This window comes from Eutrigla gurnardus (genome assembly GCF_963514095.1).
Source record: "Eutrigla gurnardus genome assembly, chromosome: 9".
NCBI lineage: Eukaryota > Metazoa > Chordata > Actinopteri > Perciformes > Triglidae > Eutrigla > Eutrigla gurnardus.
This window is the reverse complement of record NC_139923.1, coordinates 383,995-398,297: the sequence shown is the minus strand read 5'-3', so window position 1 is coordinate 398,297 and position 14,303 is coordinate 383,995. Positions and strand designations below refer to the sequence as shown.

Sequence of the window (14,303 nt, the reverse complement as noted above, 5' to 3'; positions counted from 1 at the left end):
ATGCTGCACAATTTATCAAGATTGTGAGGAAAACATAGGTGCTACAGTGGTTTTCCACTGCTTCCCACTCTGTTCATTGTTAAATATAATATTTAAATCTATGTGTTATTGTATTTCTGTTGCTATCAAACCTTCAGGCACTTAGACACTGTGATATGCTTTATGGATGCAGAGGTATGACTGCAGATTACTCCTGCCATTTACAAACGAATAGTGTAAATACATTTACCAGTCAAGCCATTGTATATACATATACAAACACTGACATCAGTCCTTTATTTTGATCCCAGTGACACTGCAGCCAGTTAGTTATTACGGCATGGCTGTAACAAGAAGTACACATCCAAAGTGAATACATTAGCTGGTTATCTGAATGTCTTTTTGGGTTACAACAGTACTTTCCTCTGATGCAAAAAAATAAAAAAGTGCACTACATGAATGCACTACTGTTTATGTTTGTCATCTTTTTCTTGTGTAGCAAATGGGTTACAACTGCAGGTTGTGCATCCCTGTGTTGCACATTGACAATAAATTATCCTTGAATCCTTGTTAGTCATTATTGCCTTCAATAAATATGCATCTATGATGCATAAAAGAGGATCAACGCTTGTGAAAAATTCTGACAGTATGATCAGACTTTAGAGGATTGTTCCATCTCAGATAACTTTTATTTTTCTGTCAAATCCTGAAATTTTTATCCTATTTATTTCTAACATGAATATGAGAATTCTGACTTACGTATTTGATGACTTTAATCTTTGAAATCCTTTACCTCATAATTGAAATACATATTTTCAAGCCAAGATTCTCTGCTACTGCTTTGTTTTTCAATATACAATGTTACGAAGAACATCTGAGTCAGTCTAAGGGAAGTCAACGGGGTTAGCCCATTTTATATTAGGAACCTGAAGACACAGCTGCTGTCATTTGCATTCTCAACATGTTTGGAAAACAATAATAAAGAGAGGTACATTTAAAACTGTCAGCAGTCAGAGTAATATTTAGGGCTGGGCGATAAAACGATAGTGATAAATATCACAATATAACTTTTCCTCTAGAAATATTAGCCGGGTCGACAAAATGTCGATATGAATCATTATTTCCATGTTTTGACAGACAAGAAGTACAGCCAATTTTCTTGAGTATTGTGCCCTGCGGGACCAATCATGTGGCTGGAACAGAGTTTATGCCATGTCAGTTAGGTTAAGTTAGGTTGACGCGAACAGCACGGAGCGGAATTCTTGTTTTGTTTTTTTGTTTGTTTGTTTATTTGTTTTCTATATATTTTTTTATTTGATTTGAGTCATTCTTCTTTGGAAAGTACCCATCGAATTGCACCTCAGTCCAGTAGATGGCGATAATGCACCTTGCTTGTAAACTGCTATAAAACATCACAGAAGAAGAAGAAGCACGGGACGGAGGAGAAGCAGCCCGTAGCACCAGTAGTCGTCTAATGTAACGACTACAGCGGTACATCAGCGAGTTCAAAGAAACATGAAACCGAGGGTGCAGTCGAATAGTCAAAAAATAAGGTCCTAACTCCTATTCCTTGACCTCTGGGGAAAACGTCACGGGGTTAAGGAAAGGCGATAGGAGAACTCAAAAGGATTTAGGAATAGTCGACCGCGGGGTTCAGAGAATCCGACCGGACTTTAACTAAACTACGTCATTATATCGCGGCCGCTGATGATTGACAGCTGATGATCGGCACCGGCGATTGACGTGCGTCTGCGCTGGAGAAACTACAGTAATGGACTACAAAAAACGCGTCGTCCACTTCTCCACATGTTGGTTTTATAAACAGCTGGTTCACTGACCGGCTTCAGGTCCAGCAGCTCCTCTTTCCTGTTTGACCGTTTGCTTTATTTACGTTTCATTTGTGGTTTTAGTTTCGTTTTTGTCAAACATTTGTAACATGATTGAAATAAAAAAAAAAAAAAGCATTCAATTATTATCACTGTCCACACACATTTATCAACACTATTCCAATTACTACATGTCTGCATGAAAGTCATTGTTAAATATGCAAATACACATATCGTTTGTTTTCATGAACGGCCGAGGTGTGCGGCACTTTAAATGTTGCTCTCGCAAAGAATTGTGGGTCGGCGTAATCTCCTTTCCTATCGCATAGGAAGGTCCGTTGCATCCTATGCTAAAGGAGCTCTGAAAGGAAGCATTGGAGCTCCTTTCCTATGCATTTAGAGAATTCGAACAGCTCTTATCATGGCGGCCACTTGTTTACTTCCGGGTCACTTCTTCAGTTAGGAACCTTCCTAAGCAAAAAAGACTATTCGACTGCACCCCGAGCGTTACCGAAGAAGACAACCCGACGGACACTAACCGGGGCTCAGAAGATGAGGACACCGGTGAAAAGACGTTCCGAGGTGTTCGCTCTTGTGGAATTATTTTGATTTGAAGTTTGAAGTCCGAGAAGAAGCCGTGCCGTGCCTTACGGTACAAAAAAAAACAGACACGGCAAAAAACAACAGCCTTTATGTTCTCCTTCGTTTATATGAGGATAGACAGATGGTTTTCGTCTATTTATGTTTCCCAAACATTTAAAACGGTTGGATACAAAGGAAACATTACACTGAGTTAGTTTTAAGTAGTTTTATTTTGGACCGAGAATGTAGCTGTCCATTTTGTTTGTGTTCTGTAACTCTTGAAATGTTCAACTTCAGAGAAAATAAATATTATTTTAACCGAAACTAACCTTGTCATATCTTCATATCTCATTTAGGAGTAAAAAGGAACGTTTAAGCTTGACAGAAATTAATTAAGAGGGTCATTCCGTGTCATTTCATCAAATGCCTCCCACCTGACCATCTCAGAATGTCCTGAAAAAATTCAAGTACAAAGACACACTTGTTAATAGGACAAATCCAAAATATTAGGTCTCTACTGTCAATCGTTTTCTCATGAAACATCATTGAATGAAGGGTAGTTTAGACGGTTTTTGGCATCATGCTCTGAAAAGCCATTTTTAAACAGCAATATCTGGAAAACTATCTCACCTGTGGCCTTCAAAATTTTTACAGAGTATATCTGTTACTAATAGCCTCCAGACATGAAATATCAGGGGTGTAGCTCAATGATAACCTAGTATGTTAGGTACTTAAAATGTGGCTTGTTGAAATAAAGTAGTACATTTGAAGAGTGGCTGAGCTCCCATTTTTGCAGATAAAAGACTTCTATCACTTCTGCCTCTATCTCTGGTGTTAGCTTAAACATTCTACAAAATATGGTTTCTCTTAGATTATTAGTTTCACAGATATTAAGGCTAAAAAATGGAAGTAAACACATCTTTGCCCAACTTCAGAGTCATATTCCAATAAACTGACAACACGTATCAGGTCCAAACTTACTTTTTTTGAAAGATCATGTTCTTGTTAAAATCATATTAAAAAATTGGGGGGGGGGGGGTGTTTTGCCTCATTTTGTCGCAGTGATTTTTTAAAATCCTGATATTGGTGGGGTTTTTGTGGCCGTTTTTGGTACTACATGTCCTAACAGCCTACTTGTAACATCACAGCATTTTTTTTACCATTTACCAAAGACTTACATGTGACTAAATGCTACTGATAAATTTAGCCTTACGAAAACATTCAAATGTAGCACAGTTGTAGTTACAGAGGGAATAAGTCTTTGGATGTGAGTTAAACATGGTGAAAGCAGCTTTTAATGTCTTAAACCATGAACAAACATAGCATAATATTGAAGACTGTACATTTTGTCATACTTAAAGTACATACATTACACAACCAAATCAAATAATCTTAATTTGAGCATAAAGATTTTACATTACAATAGAAAAGTCTCCAAAGTTTGATATTGAATAACAGTTTGTCTCTATGCTCACTATGAGGGATCACACATTTTTCATCTTTTAGATCCAATTCCTTCCAATTCCAATTCCATTAAAAGCTGCTTTCAGCATGTTTAACTCACATTCAAGGACTGTCTGTAACTACAACTGTGCTACATTTGAATGTTTTCGTAAGGCTAAATTTAGCAGTAGCATTTAGTCACATGTAAGTCTTTGGTACAGAAAAAACACAATTGAATTGCCCTGCTGTGATGTTTACTTGTAGGATATTAAGACATGCAGTACCAAAACCGGCCACAAAAACCCCACCAATATCAGGATTTTAAAAAATCACTGCGACAAAATGAGGCAAAACACCCTCCCAATTTTTTTATATGATTTTAACAAGAATATGATCTTTCAAAATAAGTAAGTTTGGACCTGATATGTGTTGTCAGTTTTTTGGAATATGACTCTGAAGTTGGGCAAAGATGTGTTTACTTCCATATTTGAGCCTTAATATCTGTGAAACTAATAATCTAAGAGAAACCATATTTTGTAGAATGTTTAAGCTAACACCAGAGATAGAGGCAGAATTGATAGAAGTCTTTTATCTGCAAAAATGGGAGCTCAGCCACTCTTCAAATGTACTACTTTATTTAAACAAGCCACATTTTAAGTACCTAACATACTAGGTTATCATTGAGCTACACCCCTGATATTTCATGTCTGGAGGCTATTAGTAACAGATATACTCTGTAAAAATGTTGAAGGTCACAGGTGAGATAGTTTTCCTGATATTGCTGTTTAAAAATGGCTTTTCAGAACATGATGCCAAAAACCGTCTAAACTACCCTTCATTCAATGATGTTTCATGAGAAAACTATTGACAGTAGAGACCTAATATTTTGGATTTGTCCCATTAACAAGTGTGTCTTTGTCTTTTTTCAGGACATTCTGAGATGGTCAGGTAGGAAGATTTTCAGAAATTTGATGAAATGACACGGAATGACCCAAGAGCATTTGTTTAAATATATGAAAAATATGAAATATGATATGAAAAAAATGATCATGATAAGATTTGTTTTCATATGCAGCCCAACTAAAATTGCTCTATTTTTGTGTGATGTTGACGGACACTTGCACCAAAGTGAAACAACAGTAGACAGTGAAAGCTCAGTCAGCAGAAGTACTCCAGGCCATGGCAGCAGCTCTGAGCTTAATGCTTATGTCAGCATGTTAACAGTAACACCGCTAACATGCTGATGTTTAGCAGGCGTAGTGTTTATTTGTTGAGTCTGGACTAAAGTAGTGGACATACTGGCCAACAATGCCACCAGTTGAGCCCCACCATGAGCTGTGTATCTCACACAATTTCCTGTCAGTACAAATGTGTTGATACAATATGTTTCCGTCATAGTATCTGCACACAGTGTGAGACTGGGACACACCACACCACAAAAAGGCAAAGTGGTAACATCACTGAAAATGTAATGAAACTGGATTACAATAAACAGGAACAACTTGTCACTGAAGCCAGACAATTTGTCATTGACATCAAACTCAGCGTGCATACATTGCTGTCCAACCTTGAGAAACCTTTATAGCCTAACGTTAGCATCTTACTGCTGAAGATTTGTGAAGATTATCTTGCTGAACAAAATGTGAGTATCGTAAAGAAAAAAGACATTTTTTCCTGCAATAATCTAAAATCGAATGGGAAAAATCCAATTGGATTTTTATGGAGGAACTAGTGTGATGACAACTTACTCTTGGACTACATACGTCATTCCTGCACCTCTCTATAGCAACACCTGACTGAGTTTGGTAATCCAGCATCGTTACATTATAGTTGTATTTAAAGAAATGGAAACTACCTTGAGAGGAAAACTGAGAACAATTCACAAATCTAAGAGCAGCTTTGAAACATAAACAAATTGCATTAACCAAAGTAAAAATAGGCACATGACTAAATGGTCATGTCTGCTCAAGCCTCTGTCATTATATTTATTGGTTATCGTGTACTTGCACGATGGTGTAGTGGGTAGCACTGTCGCCTCACAGCGAGAGGGTCCTGGGTTTGATTCCTGGGTCGAGCCCAGATTCCTTCTGTGTGGAGTTTGCATGTTCTCCCCGTGTAAGCCGGCTTCCTCCCACAGTCCAAAGACATGCAGGTTAATTGATGACTCTAAATTGCCCATAGGTGTGAATGTGAGATTGAATGGTTGTCTGTCTCTAAATGTCGGCCCTGTGATAGACTGGTTACCTGTCGAGGGACCTGCCTTCGCCCAATGACAGCTGGGATCTGCTCCAGCCCCCCCGCGACCCTGAATACAGGATAAGCGGTAGATGATGGATGGTGTTCTTTTGTTTCCTGTTTTATTTTGTAACCTCTGAGGCCTATACTACTAAGCGAGTTCAACATATCAGGTTTCTTCCAGTTATCCAGCTTAAGTAACCCTAACAAAGGCAATCAGAGATAAGCGGTCACACGACGCTGGTTATCAACTCGGTAAGTCAACCCAGGGTTTCCCTTCCCAGCTATGAGCGCGTGCACATAAAAGAGGCGGGGTTTGCAGCATTTGACCAATCACAAACATGGATCACAAACATGGATCAGTCTACGGGCAGCAGAGTGGCATATTTCACGTACGAGGAGCAAACCATAATCTTACAGAAATATGAAGAAGTTAAACATATAATACAGGCAAAAAGCAACAGTTTCATCTGTAACATGCAGAAAGGACAGCTGGCAAAAACTCAGGCTGTGTCAATTGGTAAGTCGTATTAATAGTATTAATAGTCATATAATATGACTGCCCCATCATAAGGAAACTACTAGATGTGACTGATTACATCAGTATGTTAACTGTGCTGATAGCTCAGCGGTAGAGTTACTGCCCCATGTACCAAGACTCTCTGCAGCGGTCCCGGGTTCGAATCCACCCTGCGGCCCTCTTTTAAAGCATGTCGTTCCTCTCTCTCGTCCCTTTAACTCTCACGCTGTAGTCCCGCAATAAAAAGCCGAAAAAATAACTTTAAACAAATGAATGTGTTGCTTAGATGTATTTTTATGGCGTGGTGTATGACAATATCAGTCTCATTCTTTCAGCTGTAATCCTGGCGTTGTAAAACGGACTTGGGAGCAAATAAAATAAATATAAAAACATAATTCACAGTGGTAAGTAGGCTGTACGCTGACACAGATAAGTCATGCCCTCCGATGAGAATCTGTATCTCTCATATAAAACATCACCAGGGACGGACAAAAGGGTTTTGCCAGTCTCTGAACACTCATTCTCCTAAGATACACTCATGATCCACCAAGCTTCTTTTTGTTTTATCTGCGCACCAAGAGAGCTGATTGGTCAGAAGGCGGTGTTCTTCCCCACGTTGATCTCTTATCAGTAACATAACCTGCTCCGGAGCAGGTTAGCTCTGCATTGTAAGTTACCATGGCGATCTACCCGGGTAAGAAGTGAACCAGCGTCGTAGGATGGAAAACCAAGAGTAAACGCTTATCCTGCTTCCTAGTACAGGCCCTATACCAACCTGCCCCGTCCTGGGTGTTCCCTCCGGATTGACTATCTATCAGCCCTAATGTTTCTCACCTGTCCCTCATTGTCTCCCAACCTCCTGTTTTAATCTTGCCCTCACTCCGCTGCCAGATTGTCTTTGTTCCCAGTAAGAAAGATTTCCAGCATTACTTAGTAAGTTTGAGTGGTTTGACCTCATCCTGTTTTTTGACTACGCCTTTTGTCTCATCCCTTTGTCTTGTTCAGTCTGCTGACTTCCTTCACCTGTATCTACCGTTATTGTCATTAAAGCCTGAACCAACGCTCTCCAGTCTGTGTTGTTGTTGTGCGTTTGGGTCTCGTGCGAGCCCCACTTGTGTCACAGACATCCCATTCCTATAAAAATAAAATTAAATACAAGCTCTATATCTCATAATTTTAAAAGCATATCTCAAAAATAAATGTGGAAATCATCTCATAATTACAAGATGGTTATATCATAGTTAATCATAGTTACAACAGTTACTGAGTCATTTTTTAGATGTTCATGTACTGAGTCAAAATGATCAAATACAGATCTTGCAATGATGAGGTTACAAAATAAGATCTTCAAGATTTTGCTTTAGTGAGTGCAATGCTTTCTTTGGAGAATGGTCAGCAGCATTGTGAATAATTGAATATGTTAATTGTAGTAAATGGCACAAAGATGCAAAAACACTGGAATGAACCTTTAACAATTTATGGATCCATGTCTGGGGAAAATTTCCTTGAATGCTGTCCAATTAATTTCTAATTATTCCATTTGGTAGTAATACAAGACCAAATGCAGTTGGAACCCAAGGGCCTGGTCTGCTCCAGATTTCTGCCTAAAAGCCTGTTAAGGCAGTTTTTTCTCGCTGCTGTCGTGCTGTAACTCTACTCCTGGTGATGTTGTGACTCTGAAAATCATGAGCGTGTTCTCGTCCTGCTCAATGTGTAAAGCGTCCTGAGATGACTTCTGTTGTAACATGACACTACAAAAACTGAATTGACTTGAATTTCAAATATTCAAGGATGCCAATGAGAACACAAGGTCAGAGTCAAAAGGATTCTTATTTTTGTAAAAGTCCTTATCAATATTTAGTTTGAGTCTGATGTTCAACTGTTATTGATGTGAATTTCAAGTGAACTGATCCTATATTATTCATATTAATTTACAGCAGATATGTTAATAAGTGCCACAGGAAATCATTCAATGAATCAATTCAACTGATTGAAAATAACCTGGGTAATTTTAACAGTCAAAATGGATCTTGCAAAACAAATGATACATGGACAAATGAAGATAAAAAAAAAAAAAAAAAAAAAAAAATATTTACAATCACAGAACATTGAAATTCAGTGGCATATAGTCATATTAACTGTGCCCATACAGAATAATATATGCCCTTATTGTAAAGAGTAATGGTTGTAAAGAGTAATGGCACCGTATGGCTGGAACTATTCTCTGTGCAGAAGCAGCTTCACTTTATCTACGGTCTCAACTCTTCATACGGAATGTTTCATCTGTGGCCAATATACACAAAAGCAGTGTCAAATGCACCAATGAATTGTGGTATAGCTTAAGCTCTGCAGAGTGTTGAAAGTCAGAGCTGAAGTAACTGAGTCTGGTCTCGTGGTTGTTTTAACTTGAAGTCATTTTGACTGTTCATCCTCATGGCTGCAGTCAATTCTCCACAGAGACCCGACGTTCTTAAATCACCTTACCTGCTGCTGTCTAAACCTAACGTTGGTTTAGTTGCCTCAACCTAATGTTCATTTTCTAGTGTAGTATTGTCCTGACTGAAATTTTTTTTTTCAGGCATGAACTTTACTTCCAATTTAAATACATTAACTGAAAAGTCGTGCTGGGTGACACAACAAATATGGAAAATGTGTGTCCCTGTACATGAATCAGTGGATATACATTTTGTGTGTGCCTGTCACAGACATCAACTTTTATAGTTAGCTTGTAACACTGCGCAAGAATATATTATTTCTAATACTCTTTTGTATATAGGAGTGAGAATCACAAATCAAGGTTGGCAAAGGAACGCAACATTTGGACAGATTTACAAACAGCAGTATGGAGGATATTAAATTGGCGAATGTTAGAATGTTTTGCTCGCGACCTTTGCCATTTTCACTCAGTCACAAAACCACTCGGATTTGTCTTCAGTAGTTTGGACTGCAGCCATGGTGCAGGTAACCACAGCCATATGGCAAAAACCTGGCTGTAGTAAAGGCTGAACGTCCAAACCACAGTCAAAGTCCTAAAACTTTATAAGAGAAACTCAACATTTTGGGCACTTAGTGGGCTATGAAAATGTGCATTATCTGACAATTAAATAGCTTTTAAGATGTCTCCTAACGCACTCATGTATTTGTGTTGAGGCCATGGATGAATGACAGCGTTGACAAGGAGTTTGTCCATTTGATTTGAATATGTTCAATTCCTTTTACTGCACATATTTTTCATCCTTCTACTCCTCCCTATATTCATCCTTCCATTCAAGTCTGTTCACATTGTACATTCTGGTCGGCATCTTTCCACTCCAACTGAGTAGTTAGTACAGGCTGATCATCACTGGTTAATATTTGCCCAGTGTAAAGTAGATTTGCTGTCCTTCATGCAAGTATTATTGCACCCACATCCAACCGTGTTTATACTGTATAACAAACAGTATATTAAATAAGGCTCTGTATGTTTTAGTGGTAGTAAAGAAAACATTTCTGTATATTCTCATTGTAACACTGACAATGTTTACATAAACCAAATATTCTGGTTTTATTCCTAAAAAGACAATATTCCAACTAAGCTTGTTTCCATGCAGCCATTCATATTTCCATTAACATTACATTGGTTGTATTTGTCCCTATTCTTACCAGCGTCATCTGGTCCATTTGAGGAGCCACATCCTCCCCACGAGGGTGGGTGAATCCCACGTTGATGCCATTCTCTGCTATGTTTGATCACATCATTAATCACATCAAAACATGACAAATGGAACAGCAGGATCTGCTTGCCACATTAAGATCTTGATCTAGATTTTGCGCTGTGATATTTGTTAATATCCAAAAATAACCTATGATATCCAAGTCCTTTATTCAAAGTAGGCGTGTTTCTCCTTTTCTTGTAGCTATGCTGTTGGCTAGGGCGTTTGTGTCCAACGCACAGAGCTAAACAGAAACAGGAAAGAGACACTAACTGAGACTCATATTGTGAATATGCTGTATACATGTCCAAAGAATGCTGCTAAAACCTGAATAATATTAATTTATCACACATCTTAATCAGAAAATGATTCATTCTGAATAATTCGAAAAATCCAAACAGAATACACTGTTTACATGATACACATGAAGTTAGGAATATTGTCATATTAGGAATAATAGTGGAATATGAGTGTCTATGTACACATAGTATTTGTGTTAAAACACTCTGAAAACACAGCATTCATACTGTGTTGCTGCCTTTTGTTCCTACACTGAGTGTGTGTGTTTGTGTGTTTGTGAGTGTGAGAGTGTGTGTGTTTGTGAGTGAGAGTGTGTGTGTGTTTGTGAGAGTTTGAGAGAGTGTGTGTGTGTGTGGTAAATGGCCTCATTTATATAGCGCTTTTATCCAAAGCGCTTTACAGGAATGACTGACATTCACCCATTCATTCACACATTCACACACCGACGGCGGAGTCAACCACGCAGGGCGACAGCCAGCTCGTCAGGAGCAATTAGGGTGAGGTGTCTTGCTCAGGGACACCAGTGTGTGTGTGTGTGAGTGTGAGAGAGCGTGTGTGTGTGTGTGTGTGTGTGTGTGTGTGTAGTGTTAGAAAGCTGTGCTGGCCATGCTTCCTGGAGCGAAGAGTCTCGGTATGCTGTCCTGAGACGTCTCCACATGTCTGAAGGCCATCTTCCCCTCCTCGCCTGTTCCACACATCAATTATGAAAGCCAAAAGGAAAGGTGGAATGGAAAAATGGAAATATGAATTAATTAATTCATCCTCTCCACAGACATGCAATGTATATTTCAGATGTTTGCCTTAATTACTGTCTAATGATGAAAAATACTGAAAAGCAATTTTTTAAATAAATGTTAAATATTGAGCAAATACTACATGAATGATGTGCAGGTACATTTATAGTGAGGTTAATTCCTGCCTCTTCCTTTAGACCAGCATGGGACCTTATTTTGGTAAAAAATATGTACAATAGTCCACGGTGAGGACAAATATTTCCTGTTTGAATTTTGTCATGAATTTCACACGTTTTTCAGTTTAAAGACAATTTTACATGTCAACAAAGTCTCATTTTTATCATATAACTGTATAAGACCATGAAAATACACAATTCTACAGACTTTGCACCAAAAAGAATGTGGTGGTGGTGGGAAATATTGACTATTCATTTTCTCCTCAATCCCACTGACATGTCTTCCATAGAGGAAGTAGAGGCTGGAGACTCGGAGGTTCATCCACCCATCACCCGGGCCGAAGTCACCGAGGTAGTTAAGCTCCCCGGTGGCAAGGCACCGGGGGTGGATGAGATCCGTCCTGAGTATCTCAAGTCTCTGGATGTTGTGGGGCTGTCTTGCAACATCGCGTGGCAGTCGGGGACAGTGCCTCTGGACTGGCAGACCGGGGTGGTGGTCCCTCTGTTCAAAAAGGGGGACCGGAGGGTGTGTTCCAACTATCGGGGGATCACACTCCTCAGCCTCCCTGGGAAAGTCTATTCCAGGGTACTGGAGAGGAGAATTCGGCCGATAATCGAACCTCAGATTCAGGAGGAACAATGCGGTTTTCGTCCTGGCTGTGGAACACTGGACCAGCTCTATACCCTCCGCAGGGTGCTCGAGGGTTCATGGGAGTTTGCCCAACCAGTCCACATTTTGTGGACCTGGAGAAGGCATTTGATCGTGTCCCTCGTGGCATTCTGTGGGAGGTACTTTGGGAGTACAGGGTCGGGGGCCCTCTGCTGAGGGCTGTACAGTCCCTGTACGACTGGAGCAGGAGCTTGGTTCGCATTGCCGGCAGTAAGTCAGACCTGTTCCAGGTGCATGTTGGACTCCGGCAGGGCTGCCCTTTGTCAACGGTTCTGTTCATTATTTTTATGGACGGATTTCTAGGCGCAGCTGTGGGCCGGAGGGGATCTGGTTTGGGAGCCACTGGATTTCATCCCTGCTCTTTGCAGATGATGTGGTCTTGTTGGCTCCTTCGAGCCAGGACCTCCAGCATGTCCTGGGGTGGTTTGCAGCCGAGTGTGAAGCAGCTGGGATGAGGATTAGCACCTCCAAATCTGAGGCCATGGTTCTCGACCGGAAAAAGGTGGCTTGCTCCCTCTAGGTCAGGGGAGAGTTCCTGCCTCAACTGGAGGAGTTTAAGTATCTTGGGGTATTATTCACGAGTGAGGGAAGGATGGAACGTGAGATTGACAGGCGGATCGGTGCAGCGGCCGCAGTAATGAATCAAATCTAAGTCAATCTACGTTCCTACCCTCACCTATGGTCATGAACTTTGGGTTGTTACCGAAAGAATAAGATCCCGGATACAAGCGGCCGAAATGAGCTTCCTCCGCAGGGTGGCGGGGCGCTCCCTTAGAGATAGGGTGAGGAGCTCCGTCACACGGGAGGAGCTCAGAGTAGAGCCGCTGCTCCTCCACATCGAGAGGAGGCAGTTGAGGTGGCTCGGGCATCTGTACCGGATGCCCCCTGGACGCCTCCCTCGGGAGGTGTTCCAGGCATGCCCCACCGGGAGGAGACCCCGAGGAAGACCCAGGACACGCTGGAGTGACTATGTCACCCGGCTGGCCTGGGAACGTCTTGGGGTCCTCCCGGAGGAGCTAGGGGAAGCGTATGGGGAGAGAGAAGTCTGGGCGTCCCTGCTCAGGCAGCTGCCTCCGCGACCCGGCCCCCAATGGATGGATGGAACTACTTCATTTCTGTACTGAAGTTGATTTTCAAGTATCGGGAATGTTATACTTTTAAACAAATGTTAAAACAAATACTTTTACTCCTTACATTTTAAAAACAGGCTTGTTACTTTAGTTTAATTAATTATCAATTATTTTTTTCTTACCAATATAATGCAAGATTCTATTAGCCTTGCAAAAAAACAACCAGTAGAATTGTCCTTCATAGGGATACTTTTTAGACCCTGACCCTTTTCTAGTACTTCTGCTTTTATCAGTCTTTTTTAACACAACTTCTACTTCAGTAAAGAATGTCTGTACTTCTGACAACTCTGAAAGTGTGTCAAGTGACCTCTCTCTGAAGCTATAATGCCTGTGTTGGGTACCAAGATGTAACGTTACTCACACTAACAACAGGTCTCTCTGTGTGTTGGGTACCAGGATGTAACGTTACTATAACAACAGGTCTCTCTGTGTGTTGGGTACCAGGATGTAACGTTACTCACACTAACAACAGGTCTCACTCCTTCTTTCTCTTCCTGCTGATAAAAAGTCAGTTAAAAAATCTCTCACCGTTGACTACCATACAAATTATTTTCCAAAATCAGGTCCCAACTGAGACACAAGAAGGGGTGGGACTACACCTTTATACATATTAAAGTTCGAATCAACACAACCAATGTCCTTTAATGCAAATTATTTCTCAACATAGTACTTATATTCAGTCACATATGGACAACTGTTTTATCAAGGAAATGCATTGTTCATTACCGAGCACAAGCAGTGCTTGTTTGGCAGCATCTCTGACTTCGTCCTTGTCTGTCCGACAAAGATACACTAACTGGTCAATACTCTCTTTGGCCTAGAACGACAGATGGAATACAGTGGTCAGCATGGTAAGGACAAGCTGTATCATAGTACCCCCTAAAATGGTATTTTGGAAGAATAGCACTTTCCAACCGGTATCATCACAAATACTGGTGCTCATGTTGTCATCAAAAGTGTGGATTCATCGCAGTCACCCAGAACAATTAGACGGCCGAAACATTGAATTAAAACTG

The 14,303-nt window shown here is 40.4% G+C and overlaps 1 protein-coding gene across 3 annotated transcripts in view; it reads right to left on the bottom strand.

Annotated features, from left to right (window-relative positions):
* Nucleotides 1–4,762: 4,762 nt before the first annotated feature.
* LOC311019023 (rho family-interacting cell polarization regulator 1-like) overlaps nucleotides 4,763–14,303 on the bottom strand; it is a 102,716-nt gene continuing 93,175 nt past the window's right edge. For 2 of the 3 annotated variants that reach the window (XM_084018184.1, XM_084018183.1), the window contains exons 24-25: nucleotides 14,014–14,104; nucleotides 4,763–11,262 (exon numbers count right to left, since the gene is read on the bottom strand). In XM_084018184.1, coding sequence (XP_083874310.1) covers nucleotides 11,165–11,262; nucleotides 14,014–14,104 — 189 coding nt within the window. In that variant the 3' untranslated portion in view covers nucleotides 4,763–11,164. The remainder of the gene's footprint in view (nucleotides 11,263–14,013; nucleotides 14,105–14,303) is intronic. The other variant, XM_084018185.1, reaches the window with a different exon arrangement.